The sequence below is a fragment of the Xiphophorus maculatus genome, chromosome 6, assembly GCF_002775205.1.
Source record: "Xiphophorus maculatus strain JP 163 A chromosome 6, X_maculatus-5.0-male, whole genome shotgun sequence".
Lineage (NCBI taxonomy): Eukaryota > Metazoa > Chordata > Actinopteri > Cyprinodontiformes > Poeciliidae > Xiphophorus > Xiphophorus maculatus.
In genome coordinates this window covers 24,444,519-24,460,166 of record NC_036448.1, presented here as the reverse complement: position 1 = coordinate 24,460,166, position 15,648 = coordinate 24,444,519, and the positions used below count along the sequence as shown (strand labels likewise).

Below are 15,648 nucleotides of genomic sequence, written 5' to 3'. Positions count from 1 at the left end.
TTTAGGGGAAATTTTGTTATTTGATCAGAAAAAAAGCAAACATTTCAACAGGTTTCAGGTAACACCACAGTTTTACACAAATATACAAAGAGTAAGACATTAAAGGTTTTCATAAATATCAAAGCTTTATCCTGTAAAACTACACAATCAGACTTGCATAGGAAAATAGCAAAGGAAGGTTCTAAACATCTGAGTTCCTGTTAAAGAGACCAGATTTAGGCCTAAATAATACATTTTAGAGATAATTCAGTTTGTAAAATTGTGTTTTTGCAAAAACGCTTCAATGCTGAAAAACAAGGAACCTAAACACCTGAAAATCTCTTGCATTAATTTGTTTTAGACACTTAGTAGATATGGAAACCAAAATATTAGCAGCTGTATTATCTAGAAACATTTAGCAAAAACATTTGTGGCCATATTTTCTCCTCACAGAGAACAAATTGTGCTGTTTTCTTGTGTTGTCAACAAGTAGTTAACCACAATACAGTAAACCCATGTTCTCATTTTAAGCAGCAATCGAACCTCCAGAGTGAAGAGTTAAGAAGTAATTTGCAAATTTTCTGAATAATTTTGAAATGAGGGAAAAAATGCTCCTCATCCCAGAACCAAAATGTTTGAAAAATACGTCCTTGATAGAAATCAACAATGAAGATGTTATAAGTGAAAGTCACCATTTTGAGGGTTAAAAGATTAAATAAAATTTGGATCATTTATCAGCTTAAATCCAGGCAATTGAAGCCACTATTACTGAATATTCAGCAAAATTGCAGAATATTCTACTAGCCAGGTCTGTTACCTACATTTCTATTTCCTCCTGCAGATATTTAACCATGTTGTCGCTACTTTACCACAAGAAATGGTCGTAATAAATTGTGTTTTGGCTTAAATTCTGACAGCAGAAATTCATGAACTGGTGGTTTTGGGGGATTAAAAGAGAATATTGAATATTCAACAGAATATACAACTATGGAGCCCCAAAAGTGCCACTATCCCACAAATAAATAATTGACTTATTTTTATAGGTGATAATTTAAAGAAACCAAAATAAATTAACTTTTACATAAGTTTAATTGTATTCTAATATGTCTTAAAGATATTTTTAAGTGTTAATTTAATTGTTTTACATTTTATTCCGAACAGTGCATGACGATAAAATATTAATTTGGCCTCTGACCTTTGTAATAAACCCAAACATGTGATTGCTTAACTGCTGACCAATCATCTTATCTATATAAATATTAGCCCCTCCCACTTATTTTCATTGGTAAGACTGATAATAATAATCAGAATGTGCTGCAGCTTTTAAAATATTTATGCTTTTTTTAATTTTTTGTATTATCTATGTATTTATAAATTTAAATAAAGGCAGATCAATTTGTTTCAAATATAAATTTATAAAATGTGTTTAAATAATCACTTTGTTTATCTATTAAATTGTAGCACTTTGGACCCTTGATAGAAAGGAGCGACAAACCTAAAATGAAGACTAACAAGCTGAGACAAATAAATAAAAATTTAAAAAAGAAATAAAATTCACTCTTGCCTGTTTTAGGCTGAAATTTGCTGTGAATTTTAATTTCTCAAAGGACCATCAGTGCAAGACCGTCTTCATCAGAAAAAGGAAGGGTTTGTTTCTTTAATTTAGCAGAAGCATTTGTCACAGAGCGAACACTGAAAATGATCAAAACAACTTTAAATTCACACTCACAAACATAATACAAGGGATCATCAATATCCCACAAAGAAACAAACAAACAAAAAAGTCTTAGAGAAAAAGAACAAATATCTACATCTCAAAATATTAAATATCAACAACTTTGTTTCAGAATATAATCTTTACAGAAAGCGTGTAGATAAAAGTCTCTTGCGCTAACCGGGTTGAAAAATAGTTATTTATCTAAATCAAGTGGTTCTTCTATTCAAAATGTGATACATTCACCTGACAGATTAGAGAAAATTGAGCGCTTTATTTTAATAATACAAGTTTCCAGTCTTATATCTCCACCTCCCTGAATGTAGGAGTCTACAGTCCTGCTGAAATGTTCGTCACACCAGGCAGCTTTCCGTCCCTCGGTCCGGCTTCTCCTCCTCTCGTCCGCCGGAGCAGTCCATGGCCTCGGCGCTGTCCGTTTCGCTGCCGGTGAGCATCGGAGACCAGCTCTCCCCGCTCGTGTTCTCCGTCCTCGGCGCCACGCCATCGTCGGCACAGCCTCCTCTCTGCCTGCAGAAAGGTGGGATTTCCACCACCACGTACTTCCTCGCCCAGCCGCTCAGAACCGCTTTCTGCCGCATGTCGTTCAGGATCGGCGCCGCGTCGGACCTGGAATTTGTCGCTAAAGGGAAGAGAAATAAAAAGATTTATATTCGCGAAGATCTCTATTTTATTTTGCAAATAACTTAACTTCTGAAAACATTTTGTATGTTTTTTCTTACAAATTTGTAATAATCTTGCTAAAAAAAATACTTCCACATATGTAGATATTGTTTCTGTCAATCTGTGTTTTTAGGCTCCATGTTCCCTACACAAAATCATACAAAGTGTTTTTGGGCTTAGTTTCTACTGCAAATATCACAGTAGACTTTAAATAAGACAAAACTAACTTACAAGTACCTTTTAAGAAAAATGTAGGAGCTTGTTTTAAGTCAATAATTGGTTAATATTGATGTAAAAGTGCTAGTTCCACTGGGAGATAAGACATGTTTCCCATGTTATAAGTATATAAGTATAAGTTATAAGATTTTTTTGTTTTTGCAGCACAAGGAACATGGAGTCTAATAAGTGTAATAAGTTGTTAGACAATAAAAAAACAGTCGAAAACATACATTGACAGAATATCTACATATTTGTAAATAATTATCATTTACAGCTTTCCCATACACATGAAACATTCAGTAGGTTTACCTGGAAGCGTGACGGAGAGAAGTGTAGACGTACAGGTAACAGAACCGGTGTTATTGGATCCAACCGGGTCTGTGAGGTGGAACATCTCGGAGCGCGGCAGCTGCGGGGACACCGGTAGGGAGTGGCACTGCCTTCCTGGCAGCTGCTGCCAGTAGAAGGACGTCTCCTGCTGGGACGCTCCGGGCCCGTGGGTCGGCGGCTGGTTGCTGAACACGCTTCCCGGAGGCGAGTGCAAATCAAACACCAACGAGAAGACGGACTTGCTGGGCACGTCGTAGAACTTGATCTTGCCCCCGCAGAGGTCCTCCCGGGCCGTGAACGGGTTGATCTTGCGGGTCCGGAGGTTCCTCTGAGGACTGGGCGGGTTGTAGTACGGGTCCTGGACGTTGATTTTCCTCCCCGGTTTGCAGGAGAAGATGTCCGACTGACTGCGGCTGAGCCAGATGTTTCGTCTGGGCCGGGGCGATTTGGGAGGGATCTTATCGTTTTGGCAGACAAGAGGATTCAGTCGTTTGAAGGCCTGGATTTTCTCACCTTCAATGCAGAAAACAGAGTTTCTATAACTGCTTTACTTCCAAAAAAAACAACAGAACCTCTGTTTCTTAATTTGTAGAAATGATCCAAGGTGATTCGCACAAAGTAGCACAAACTTACTTTAGTAATTGATTATTCTATCGATTATTCTGACAATTAATTGATCAATCTGGATAGAAAATTGCCACATTTTGCAGATTTTTTGTTTAACGACTTAAGTCTTTTTGTATATTAGAAATGCATAAAAAGATGCAAATAAACAAATAATTCAGTTAGTTTTTGAAACATAAAAATAACCATTTCTTTGCCTAAAATACAACTTGGCATTACTTTACTCTGAGGAGGTCTGGGTAGAACATATTTATAAAAAATATTTGTTCATTTTAAACGCAATATATGTATATTTTTAATAGCTTTGGCTTCTTTACTTCTCTGAGTATGTTGCTCTTTCAGCAAATTACCTACTATAATTCACTATAGTCCTGCTAACGACTAATTTTTTACTAAATTAGTTAACGATTATTTCAATAACCAATTAATCACGACTCTGATTAATTGCTTCAGCCCAGGATTAGAACTTAGCATCTATTTTCACAAGGTAAACCTCCATTAAGTGCAAAATTACCGCCCAGAGACCAGCAGCTAATGTTGCTGTGGCAGAATTTCATGTTTTGCCAGCCATTAATGACACACAGTCCAGATTGTTACAGCAACAATGTTTTAAGTGCAGCCACCATGTTTCTGAGAAACCCTGAGCTAAACCATTTTAAAGTCTAAATGTTGTTTTTCCACCAGCCTTCATCTTGTCAAATAAGTTGGAAGGCATCCAGCTCCCATCATAGTTTGGTTACTGCAACAACAAATTTAAACAGGCTCTTTTATTTTTTTTAAAAAAGTGATTAAGAAAAATTAAGCTTGATTTCCTCTGTTGCACTGCGAGTTCACACTAACATAAACTTAACTTAACCTGACTTAATAAGTAATAAGTTATTTATGATGACTTATCATTTGATAAATGATAAGTTAAGTTTGTGCAAAGGTAAAAGACAATGGCAGAGAAGAAGTTAGTATGACCACTAGGTGGCAGCACAAGTATATTCTTTAAGGATTCTCCTGAGTTTGCAGCAGTTTTCAAAGGTCCTGGATTGGATGATTATTCAGACATTTGGACAAGATTTACTAAACGTAACTCTCTTAGAAAAGGCTGATTCATAGTACCAAGCGGTTTACAGAAACAGAGATCTTTGCTTCTGTAAAGCAAGATCTTTACAGAAGATCTTGCAAGGAAGCAAGGAAGCAAGGAATGAAGCAAGGAAGCATTTGCTTCCTTGCTTCAAAGCAAGGAAGCAAATGTATCCGATAGAAAAAGTCTGTTGGAACTTGTTGCAATATAGCCTACTATAAACATATTAAAGTCATTACTGATTCAGTTATAGATTATTTTTTACAAAAGAAACTGATAATCTGGAGTAGATTATAGACCTAGCTGACACATTTTATTTTAACTCAGCTTTTTAATTAAAACAAAACAACAAAAATATGCAACTTCACAACACGACTACAAAAAACTACAATCATGTCTGACAAAAAACATTTGGGACTTCTTATTATGAAACATAAATATATCCAAGTACGAGAGATAGTGTCTTAAGAAGTGCTGATGTTATCAGCCAAACCAACAGCTGCAAGAAGAGATCATCACTTCCATGTTTTGTACACAATAGAAATAATTCCTCTGTCCACAGGCTCAGATTGTTATTTTTATATATATTCTGATAGGCAGGCAGGCCGGAAACCAAACATTAGGTTGAATTAGAGGAGACATGTTGGCCTGAAAGGACCAGGTCTCTCATTTTAATAAACTCACCAGAGTTTCTCTTTAGATCAAGATGAGGTGCAAACAATACATATAAATAAATGACTTTAGTAGACATTAAGGCTGCAGTTTTATTGAAGGGCTCTTACTTTTCGACATGGCTTTCTTCTCATTGTCGCCAGTGAGTGAAACGCTCTCGTTTTCCATCTCTACGACTTTGAGCCGAGCGAGGATTTCCTCCAGCTGCCGGACGATGTCTGCAAACGACGGACGGAGTTTAGGATCCATCTGAAGGGAACATGGAAGGCAGGAAACAGCACTTAAAACTATATACAGAATTTTAAATACTAATATAAAGCAGCAATCAATCAATCAAATTTTATTTTTATAGTACCTTTCCGCATCAAGGCATTTCAAAGAGCTTTACACCATAAAAACCCAGTCATAGAAAACACAGTCAGCAGTTGAAGCATTACATTTTACCATCATTACACATCAGATTGTTGATTAATGTTTGATTATGTTTCAAAAGCAACTTTAAACAGGTGGGTTTTTAGTCCAGATCCAAAGTACACAGTGTTTTGCAGTTTTCTGGAAGTTTGTTCCAGATTTGTGGTGCACAGAACCTGAATTCTGCTTGTCCACGTTTGGTTCTAGTTCTGGGCAAACATGCACTTGCAACAAGAGATCATATATGATCTATACATTTTTATTGTTCTATGAGAATTTAAAATTTTATGGAAATAAGTTTTGAAGTCAATGACAATACAGTTTTTTTTTTCAGATACAAAAATTGCTTTTAATTTTGTAATTTCGTAGTCTGCATAGCAACACTAGCGATTGCTTTGCAGCCATTTGTGTATATTTTCCTTCCAGAACAATACGTCTTGCACCAGGATCGTCTTGTTTTCAGCTCCATCCTTAAAGTTACCTTTAAGTTAGTTTTGTCTTACTTGTAAGTGTACCAATTAATTCACACAATACTTTGTAAAATGTGTAGTTTTTGCAGTGTTTAGAGGACATTTTTGGCTGGAAAGAGCCAAAAAAAAGTTACATTTGCTCTTCTTGGACCAGAGTCTCCTCTCCCTCAGGTTTTCTGTGTCCTCTGCACCATCTAATTTTATGACTAAGGTGAGTTCAGATGGTAACTGGTTGCAGTGTTTTTTATTTAGGGATGTCTGATTTTTCAGAATTTTAAGAGCAAAAATATTTGAAAATTATGTATGTCACAAAAAAGTGCAAGACGTGTGAAAACTTTCATTTGGATGCTTTGGATTTAGCAATTAACTTTCATCATCTTGGGTTTTTCCCCAGCTAGAAATACTGAAAAGAGCTGAATCAAAAGAAGTAGCATTTCTACTGGCTTGTTTAGATTTGAATAATCATATAGGGCAGGGATGTCCAAAGTGCAGTTCAGGGACCATTTGTGGCCCTTGGGATGATTTTTATGAAGCCCTTGCCCACAACTAAAACAGATATTAATTTAAATTTCCAAGTCAGGAGTTGATGTAGATAAAGAAATTAGACAATTCTTCTCATTGAAAGAAATGAAAAGAATTTTTGTGTTTAGTTTACACATAATGTCAAATGTTAATGTCAAATTTATTTATATTGCACTTTAAAAACAGGTGTAAAACTGCACCAAATGCTGTACAAGAACGACAATAGCACAAATTGATAAAACAGAGTATCAAAACACTACTTCAAATAAATGCCAAAGAATAAAAATGAGTTCTGAGAAGCGATTTAAAGTGATCCAGGCTGTGGGCAGATCTAATTTGGAAAGGCAAAATAAAAAATAAAGTTTGCTGAACCCCCCGATGCTTGCAGAGAGGTACAATGCAGTTTACAGATTAGGTGGAATAAAGATTCAGCAACGGACTCGGAAAAAGGGTAACAGAGACACGGATGATAAAAAAAGACAGCAGAAAAGGATGAGAGCGGATAAAGGAGTCTGCATAGGATCAATTAGCAGGACGCTCCAAAAACTTAAATGCTATTATCTTATTATTAGGAGATGTAATTAAACAAAGAGCGGAAATAAACAACAAATGAGAAAAATAAGGTTCACAACTTCGGTGAAGTGATTGAAAATTAGCTAATTTTCACACCCAGATCTGTTTGTAATTTTTATACCAGCTAGTTGAACCTGAGAAAATAATACTCCAGACTGCAGAGAACAAAATCCTCAATACAGCAGATTAAATCAAATTAATCCCATAATCTCATTGCCTTGTATTTCTCAACAAGAGAATACTACTTACAAATAAAATTAAAAACAGTTTAGAAATGCCTCTTCTGTCAGCTGGTAAACAGACAGCAGGTGCTGATTTGACGCGGAAAGATGGCGGACTCACATTGCAGCAGTTGAAGGCCAGCTGGAGGAAGTCAGGCGGACAGTCTCCAACCATGTGCTGGAACGTGTGGTAGTCCAGGCCGAAGTTCTGCTCAGGAGGACACATCGGAAAACAAACAGGAAACTCATAATAAAAGAGAGATAAACATGGATACAAACATGCTTCATTAGATGTTTGGCATAGTGCAACCCTGCAGCCAAAGCCAGGCTGATGTCACAGTAATCTCCCTGACATTGTCCTGCTGTCTGCCAAGTCCCACTGTGCTTGGAGGCCGTCAAACTATTACCAACAACTGATTCCTAAAATGGGATTTACTTGTAAGCCTGACTTAATGGTGCAATCTATGCTAGGATGCAAAGGATGATCCCCTCTAGTAGTTAATATACCGACTGGATTTCAGCATTAAACAAGATAAATTAGAGGAAGAGACTATATAAACAACATATCTTTCACATTTAGCAGAAAATGCATTTTAAATAACCTAAGCTGTGCATTTCTTTACATTTTATAAGGAAGATTTCTCTTCTTAAGTTTTAAACCATCCTGATTAACTAGTGAATTATGAATCAAATGTAGAAGATAAATCAGATGTTTATTCATGTTCTAATGAGCAATTAAAATTTACAGCAAGTCACGAGAAAAACAACAATACACCAACAATTAATATTTAACTAGAGGGTGTGGCACTGAATTACACTGCTTCAATAAATGGACATAAAAAAACACACACACACAAAACTTGTTGATCAAAAACCTATAAAGTGCTGGAAGGACTAAAAAGTGAGCAATAAACAAGCCAGTAAATACATAATAATACAAATTTGAAATCCTTGACTTTAAGAGGCAACACAGAATTGAAACTCAGTCATCAAAAATACAAACTGCTTGTATGTGTTAGAATACATACATCAAATTTTAAACTAGATCTCTTAGCATCTTTCATGCATTTTTATGCATGTAACATCAATTCTTTATGTGGTAAAATTGTAAGAAAATTATCCAACCTTTGTAAAACATCAAATCCTTTAAGGTCTATTTGGTATAGATATTATTTATGGTGTGCCCCCATTCTGCATAGCGTGTGTATATTAAAAACTGAGAGAATGAGTGGAAAACGCAGAGAATTTCCACATTGTTTGAGAAATTATTAATGAAGACTCAATTTAAAGATTAGAAATTACTCCGGTTAAATAACAAGAAACAAGGAGTGTCTTCTGATCTTTGCACAAGTCTATAAATTGGCATTTTCAAGTTCTACCTTCAGAAACAAAACAAATATTTGCCTCATACCATGAGGTTGGATTATAAAACTGCAGAAGTAAATATTTTAACATTCTTTCCCAGATTTGTTTGAGAAGTGTACACTGCAAACATGCACACAGGGTGTTGTAAAGTCAGGAGGTAGAGAAGAGGGGGAAAGTCGTTACCTCTGTGCGGGGAAGGAAGTCGGGGTCGGCTTGGATCCTTGCAATGACTTCACAAAGAATTATTCCATATGAGAAAACATCAGCCTGGAAACAGTCATAGTAAACTCAGAAACACATAAATTTATACATAATATTCACTTATTTTTAATGCAACTTTTGTATAGCTATAGTTATGGTAAGAAGATCACACACTCTCAGAATGGGAATAATGTAGTAGTAATTTGAACTTTTAAACGGGCAGTATTATGTATTATGCACTATTTTATAGCACACTCAACTAACTCTGCTACCTTCAGTTGTTATAAAAACACTATATATCAAATATCATGTAAAATAAATTTACTTTGCAATTTATCTCCTTGAAATTGGGCCTCTGTCTCTTTAAGAAGCTCTTACTCTTTCAGATACTCCATCTTCAGCACGTAATCACAATATTTCTCCAATATGCCATTTACAACTGTTCTTAGGAGCCTCGGACTGAGAAGTAGCTCATATAATGAGGTGTTTGTTCATTTCTGCTGTCAATAGTCTGAAGGAGTAAGTGTTCAGGTACCCCCGAATGGCTGCCATCAGAGATTCAAAGATTCCTCAAACATCCATAAAAGAATCAAAGCAACAGCATATTTTTTGTGAAGTAGTAACAGAATAATATGATGTACAGCTAAAAAAAAAAATCAGTTTTGTATAACAACCGGTGTTGCCAAGGCTGCTTATTATAGGCCACTTTGGGATTGTTTTTGAATGTCAAGTTGCTTATTTGTGTTTGACTTTCTTTCTGAAAAAATGTTCCGCACAATAAAGCAAAACATTAAAGCCATTTGCAGTAATGTAGTGTCATATGCAGGCATTTGCTGTAAACCCACTATAAAATCTCTTAGTGTGGTTGCCAGTTGGCCTTTTCTGGCCTCATCTTCATAAAGCTGGTTGATCGTTGTTCTTTCAATATCTGGCAACACTGGTAATAACCCCCTTTAATGAGCTCCTTGGGTTTAGCAAAATGTCTGGGTACTCTATGCACATTTTTATGGTGCTTACCTACAGTCAGCCATGTTCAAAGTCAGTAAGTTTCACATTCAAGAATCTTCACAATCGCTTTTTATGAACTGTATATAATGCAGATTATATACAGATTATGTACATTCAAATGTGTGCATCTGATTCTTGCTTTTTCAAAGCACTGATATCACTGACATATGTGGTATTTATGCTCATGATGAGTGGATGTTACGCTCTGCTTGTAGCTGTGATGTCATGACAGTAGTGCATTTGCACAACTTGGATGCAAAAATCAAATTCTGTGACTTAAACTGATCTGAATCTGCAAACCTTCTTTGGACTAACAGAGATTTTACCTTCTCGTTATAGGGTTCATCTCTCAGCACCTCAGGAGCCATCCAGAACGGAGAGCCAACCACTGCAAGCTTTTCTCCATCAGCCCTAAACAGAACATATGAGCAGAAAAAAAAAGCTTAATGTCTGCATCATTAGACTGATGTGTGAAATAAGCTGGTACAGAACGTGAGTCCAAAAGGAACTGCATGTTCTGCTGTGTTTGGAAGCTGCTCTGTGTGAATATGGCAGCCAGTTTATGTTTAAAACAACCCACTGATGTATCTAATCAGTCCCATTTGCTCATTTAGATTTAAACTAAATTTATTTTAGATGTATAATGTTCAGCCTGGAGGTTAAATAACATTTATCTACATATCTTTTATCCAATTACAGATTTGGTTTTTGTTTTTACTTAAAGGTTTCAGGATCAGATCAAAGTTAACCTAATCATAAAAAGCAGTTTGTAATAATTATATGTATTAAGGGAAAGCAGCCATCCAAACCAATAAGAAAAAGCAACTAAAATGAATACATGGTTGGTCCAACCTTGGCAGCAACAACTCACTACAACAACTATTAGCAGAAAATGTCAGTGAGTTTATTACATCTTTAGGGAGGAAATTTGACCCACTCTTTTTTGCAGCATTGTTTTACTTTAGCCACCCTGGAGCCAAGTAACGGGCTGGACTTCGCTGGGTTGCTAGGCGAGGGACAGTGCCTGCTGACGTGACGTTACATTTCACAAATCTTTGAAATTGGCCATTTTCCAGACACCAAAAAAATCTTAATTTATTGGAAAAAAATACAAAAACAGCAGGATGGTGTTTTTTTAGAAACCCAAATGAAAGTATAAAAACATGCAAAATGTGAATTTTACATAATACGTGCCCTCTAACGTCCAAATGCAATGGTAAACCAGCTGACCAAATGTGCTGGAACTCTGCTGAGGTTGCTAGGTGGCGGGGCTGGCCCTAACTGGGGTTGCTAGGTAACAGCTCAGTACCAACTGAATGCGACTTACCAATCAGGAGGTTCTTGAAACAACTTACAGAGAGCAAAACAAAAACAAAAAACAAAAACATCTGGGTGACTTTTTTTAAGTACATGGATTGAAAACAGTTGATACCCAAAAGGAAGTATCAAACATGCAAAAAGTGAATTTTACATAACAGTTCAGGTTGGTTTGGATAGTTTTTTTCACCCCAAAACAGATTAAAGTCAGTCTGTCTTGTATTTACTTAAGCTATTTTTGTCTGACAACAAAACATAACATCTCGTTTGATGATTTGAAATATTTCAGAGAGCCTTTTCACAGCACAGTAAACAACCAAAATCTGTGTGGTCATATTCATAAACTTTTGGAAAAGATCAGAGGAATTATTTTGGACATTTTGGAGAACAGAAAGCAGACTCCCTGCTTCTTTTTTGCTACTGCAGGATTAAAAAGTGAAAACCCCAGATTGATTTGATCCTCCTGCTATCAAAACACCGAGGCAGAGAATGTCAGCTGTAGAGGCGGCTTTTAGTGACCTGTGTGCTAATAAATAACCCCTGGAGGAGGAAGAGGAGGAGGAGGAGGAGTAACTAAGCTGAGTTTGCTGTAGGGATGAAGAGCTGACACAAACAAAAAGATGATTAAAGAAATAAAATTCTTATTAGGTGACATGTTTTCCCTGAGTGTAACCATAATATTATAAATAAACTGATATTAACCCAGAAGATGGGCGATAAAGAAAAGAATTAACCTCACTAGTTTGAAGGCTAACACAAATGAGACACAGTAGGGAGATAAAACTGAACTGGCCTTCAGTTTGAGTCACTTAAATATGATTTTTCTTTCTGAAAATTATCCCTCATAATGAGACGAGTAGAAAACAAACAGTCAGCATGTTTCAATTTATTTCATCTTCTAATTTTTTTTTTTTTCTGCAAACTCCCCCTGGTATTTTTAAGATTCACTCCGACTCTTCTTACTGTTTGGTGGGAATCTTCTCTGCCAAGCCAAAATCTCCCACCACCGCCGTGTAGCCGTTGTCGTCGCATTTGATCAAGCAGTTCTGTGAAGACAGACACCCCCAAAAACACAGAATGTTACTTGGGGAAGTTGCAACACAGATGGCTTAAACAACAGTTTATGGTTTATTAACCAGACCTTCGCTTCTTATTTAAAGTAGTAATGAGAAAACTGTGCATTAGAAGTTAAGGCACTTCCTTCCTCTTCAACCTACTGTAAAATATTCAAACTCTCACTGGAACCAGCAGTGAGAATGAAAGAGACCTGTAAACCGTAAGAAATTATCATGACACCTACTTAACAGAGCTGCATATTAATGTTCACGGTTTATTTGTGATGCATGAAGCTAATGCACAACTTAAATCTCATAACGCTTTCCTTCCTAATCTCCGTAATTTGCAACGGTCGAATACAGTTAGCTTCTCTGAAAACTACAGCTCCATTTGCACATGCTCACTGGGGAAGTTAAAACTTAACTTACTTTACATGATTTGAGGAAGTGCAATGTTTCTACCCTGTGAAGGCAGACAGAAACAACTTAACCGTAAACAACTTACAAGAGAACATACCGGCTGTCCTTTAAGGCCAAAAGTGTCTGGGTTAGCTTAAAACATTCTGTAGTAATGCAGCCATTGTTGTTTACAGTGAGACAAGCTGTTCTAAAAATGATTAATTATAAGAAAACGATGCAAAATACTGTATGAAATGGTTCTCTGTCATTACTGACAGAGCAAACAAAAACTTTATTGTCATTTCTGATTTTTATGAAGGAAGACTGTGAATTTCTTTTTATAGTGTTGCTTTAATCAAATGACGTTTGTAGGATCTATGTGCACCAGTCCCATTATATGGGCTATTTTGTTCTCCAAATATAAAATAACTAAATGTAATTTGTTCCACCATTTTTTCCTCTGGAAAACTGCACACACTGTATTTCTTTCTAAAATCTAAGTCTTGGTTCTTTAATTTTACAATTTTATATTGCATAGATTAGCAGATCTAGACAAGTTTTATTTTGTAGGAATAATATGCAAAAGTAGAAAAAAAATTGCTGGTCCCTGGCTTAATGTTAAACTAATTTATATCTATTTAGGGCTTTTTTTTAAAGGAAGTTTTTTTTTCCTTCTCATAGTCAAAGGTGTGTTTTTCAACATTCCTGCCAATAAACTTAATGAACCTTCGGTTTTACAGTTGGTCATCGTTTCTTGTTGGAGCCCCAACAAATATGTGTTGGTGCACATTTTCTGAGTTAACTGAGTTAAAAAAAACACAAGACAACTTGCAAGCAACTTTTCAGCAACATACTGGAGCTCAATTTAAGTCAGCAATTCCTTAATGTTGATTAATAGATTATTTCACTTTTAACATGGGAAAAATGTCTTGTTATAAGTGAAATAATCTTTTTCTAATTAGCCTCATCTAACCTTGGAGGTGAGGTCCCGGTGGAATATGCCTTTGGAGTGCAGATAGGCCACACCACTGGCGATATCACAAGCTAGTTTCACTCTGGCGGGCCAACTCAGGTGCTTGTTGCTATCTAGAAGTTGCTCCAGATTTCCTCCGTTGATGTACTAAAGAAAGAGGAAAAACATTTCAAACATGTGAGCAAACAGAATATACAGAACTGTATAGAAGTGGTAAAAAAAAAAAAAAAAGAAATTTAACTTATGTCACAGTGTCCCAAACATTTTGTTTGCAGCACAACTATAATATTTGAGTTGGGATTTTTTTTTTTTGCAGAGCATATTTGAAATACTTGGGTGCAATGCTAATTTACACACCATTTCCCTCTGCACTGATTGGCTGCACGTCGAAGAACAAATACAAGTCAGAATGTAGATGTTAGCTTCTTGTTCTGCGCCAAGATGGTTTCAACTGTGCGTATTAATTCATATGAAGTTATGTTTGGGGTTTGAACAATAAACTTCGAAGTTATATACATTTTCAAAGCAGGTCTCAAATATTTGCCGATTTTAGATATTTGCAAAACGCTACGTTCCCTAACCACGCAAGTACGAGGGTTCTAACTGTTTTATATTTTCATGTGCTCATGCTCTAATCAATAATGTATTTGGACAATTTGATGGACTCTAACTGCCCTGAATATTAAAAAAAGACTGAAATGCTAAACTTCACCGAGGTTGTCTGAAAAAGATGTTAATTGAAATTTTCAATTAATTCTTGATATTGTACAGCTGTAAGTCTGTTTATTGTTTATTGAAAGTTTCTTTTGACTTGAAGCTGGGATCTATTATAGCATATATTTAAATATACAGACAAAGTGAAACTATACTAATGTAATAATAAAGCACTTTCCCCAAAACAACTAATTATCACACGGAACATAACTGAACAGCCAAGAATTTATTGCGACAAACCAATTTCAAGTAATATAATGGTAATGAAATGATACATTCTCAAAGATCAGTAAACTTTAATTTCTAAAGAACATTTTAAATCTAAAAAATAAATAGAACAACAAATAAATGAATTATGAATCGAAGTAAACAAAGTTGTCCTTTGAAAAAAGGGGCTAGTGGAGACCATGCATAAGACTGAAGACTTTTGTCATCCAGTTTTTGGTAGAAAGAGAGAGAAAAGACAAAAACAATAAATCATGCAAATGAAAATGATTGAATTCGTTTTAATTTATTAAGTGATTAACTGATTTATTGCAACAGGTCTACGTATTGACTTAATCTCAATTAAAAATATCATGCAGACTCATTTTGCAGAACTGGCATAACAGGCATTTTTCTCATATATGAATATGGAGTGTCTGTCCAAATATAGACTCAAGAATGAAAACCAAAGAAACCCACTTAACTCCGTTGGGTTTTGGGTTTGTCGCTTTGTCAGCTTTGATCCTCAAGAACTCGCCTGACCTTCCTGCTGGCATGCAAACACCCTAATCCCATGTCACATATCATGAGCAGCAGCAGTTAACTAAAGAGAGTTGGCATGACATGGAGAGACGGTCTGGTTAAGCTGTGGTTACTGACTGACAGGCACGGAATTAGAGCAAAGGCAGCAGAGGGTGGTGCTGGAAGGAAGTCTCCACCGTCGGCTTCGTGTTGCTTTCACCGATTTGCTTTTAGAAGACATTCAATTGTATTTTTCTACTAAATTCTTTCAGCTGAATCCAGATTCACAGTTTAGACCAGATATTTGTACATTCTGGGTAATTTCTTCTCACTGTCGAACATTAAATTTGACTAAATGTTTCCTCTTTTATGTCAGTTAGAACAGGAGGTCAGAATTGTTAA

The 15,648-nt window shown here is 35.9% G+C and overlaps 1 protein-coding gene across 2 annotated transcripts in view; it reads right to left on the bottom strand.

Moving 5' to 3' along the window:
* LOC102221453 (dual specificity testis-specific protein kinase 2-like) overlaps nt 1–15,648 on the bottom strand; it is a 40,936-nt gene continuing 25,288 nt past the window's right edge. For both annotated transcript variants that reach the window (XM_023335547.1, XM_023335548.1), the window contains exons 6-13: nt 13,807–13,953; nt 12,343–12,425; nt 10,389–10,473; nt 9,037–9,120; nt 7,610–7,696; nt 5,402–5,540; nt 2,903–3,436; nt 1–2,333 (exon numbers count right to left, since the gene is read on the bottom strand). In XM_023335547.1, coding sequence (XP_023191315.1) covers nt 2,047–2,333; nt 2,903–3,436; nt 5,402–5,540; nt 7,610–7,696; nt 9,037–9,120; nt 10,389–10,473; nt 12,343–12,425; nt 13,807–13,953 — 1,446 coding nt within the window. In that variant the 3' untranslated portion in view covers nt 1–2,046. The remainder of the gene's footprint in view (nt 2,334–2,902; nt 3,437–5,401; nt 5,541–7,609; nt 7,697–9,036; nt 9,121–10,388; nt 10,474–12,342; nt 12,426–13,806; nt 13,954–15,648) is intronic.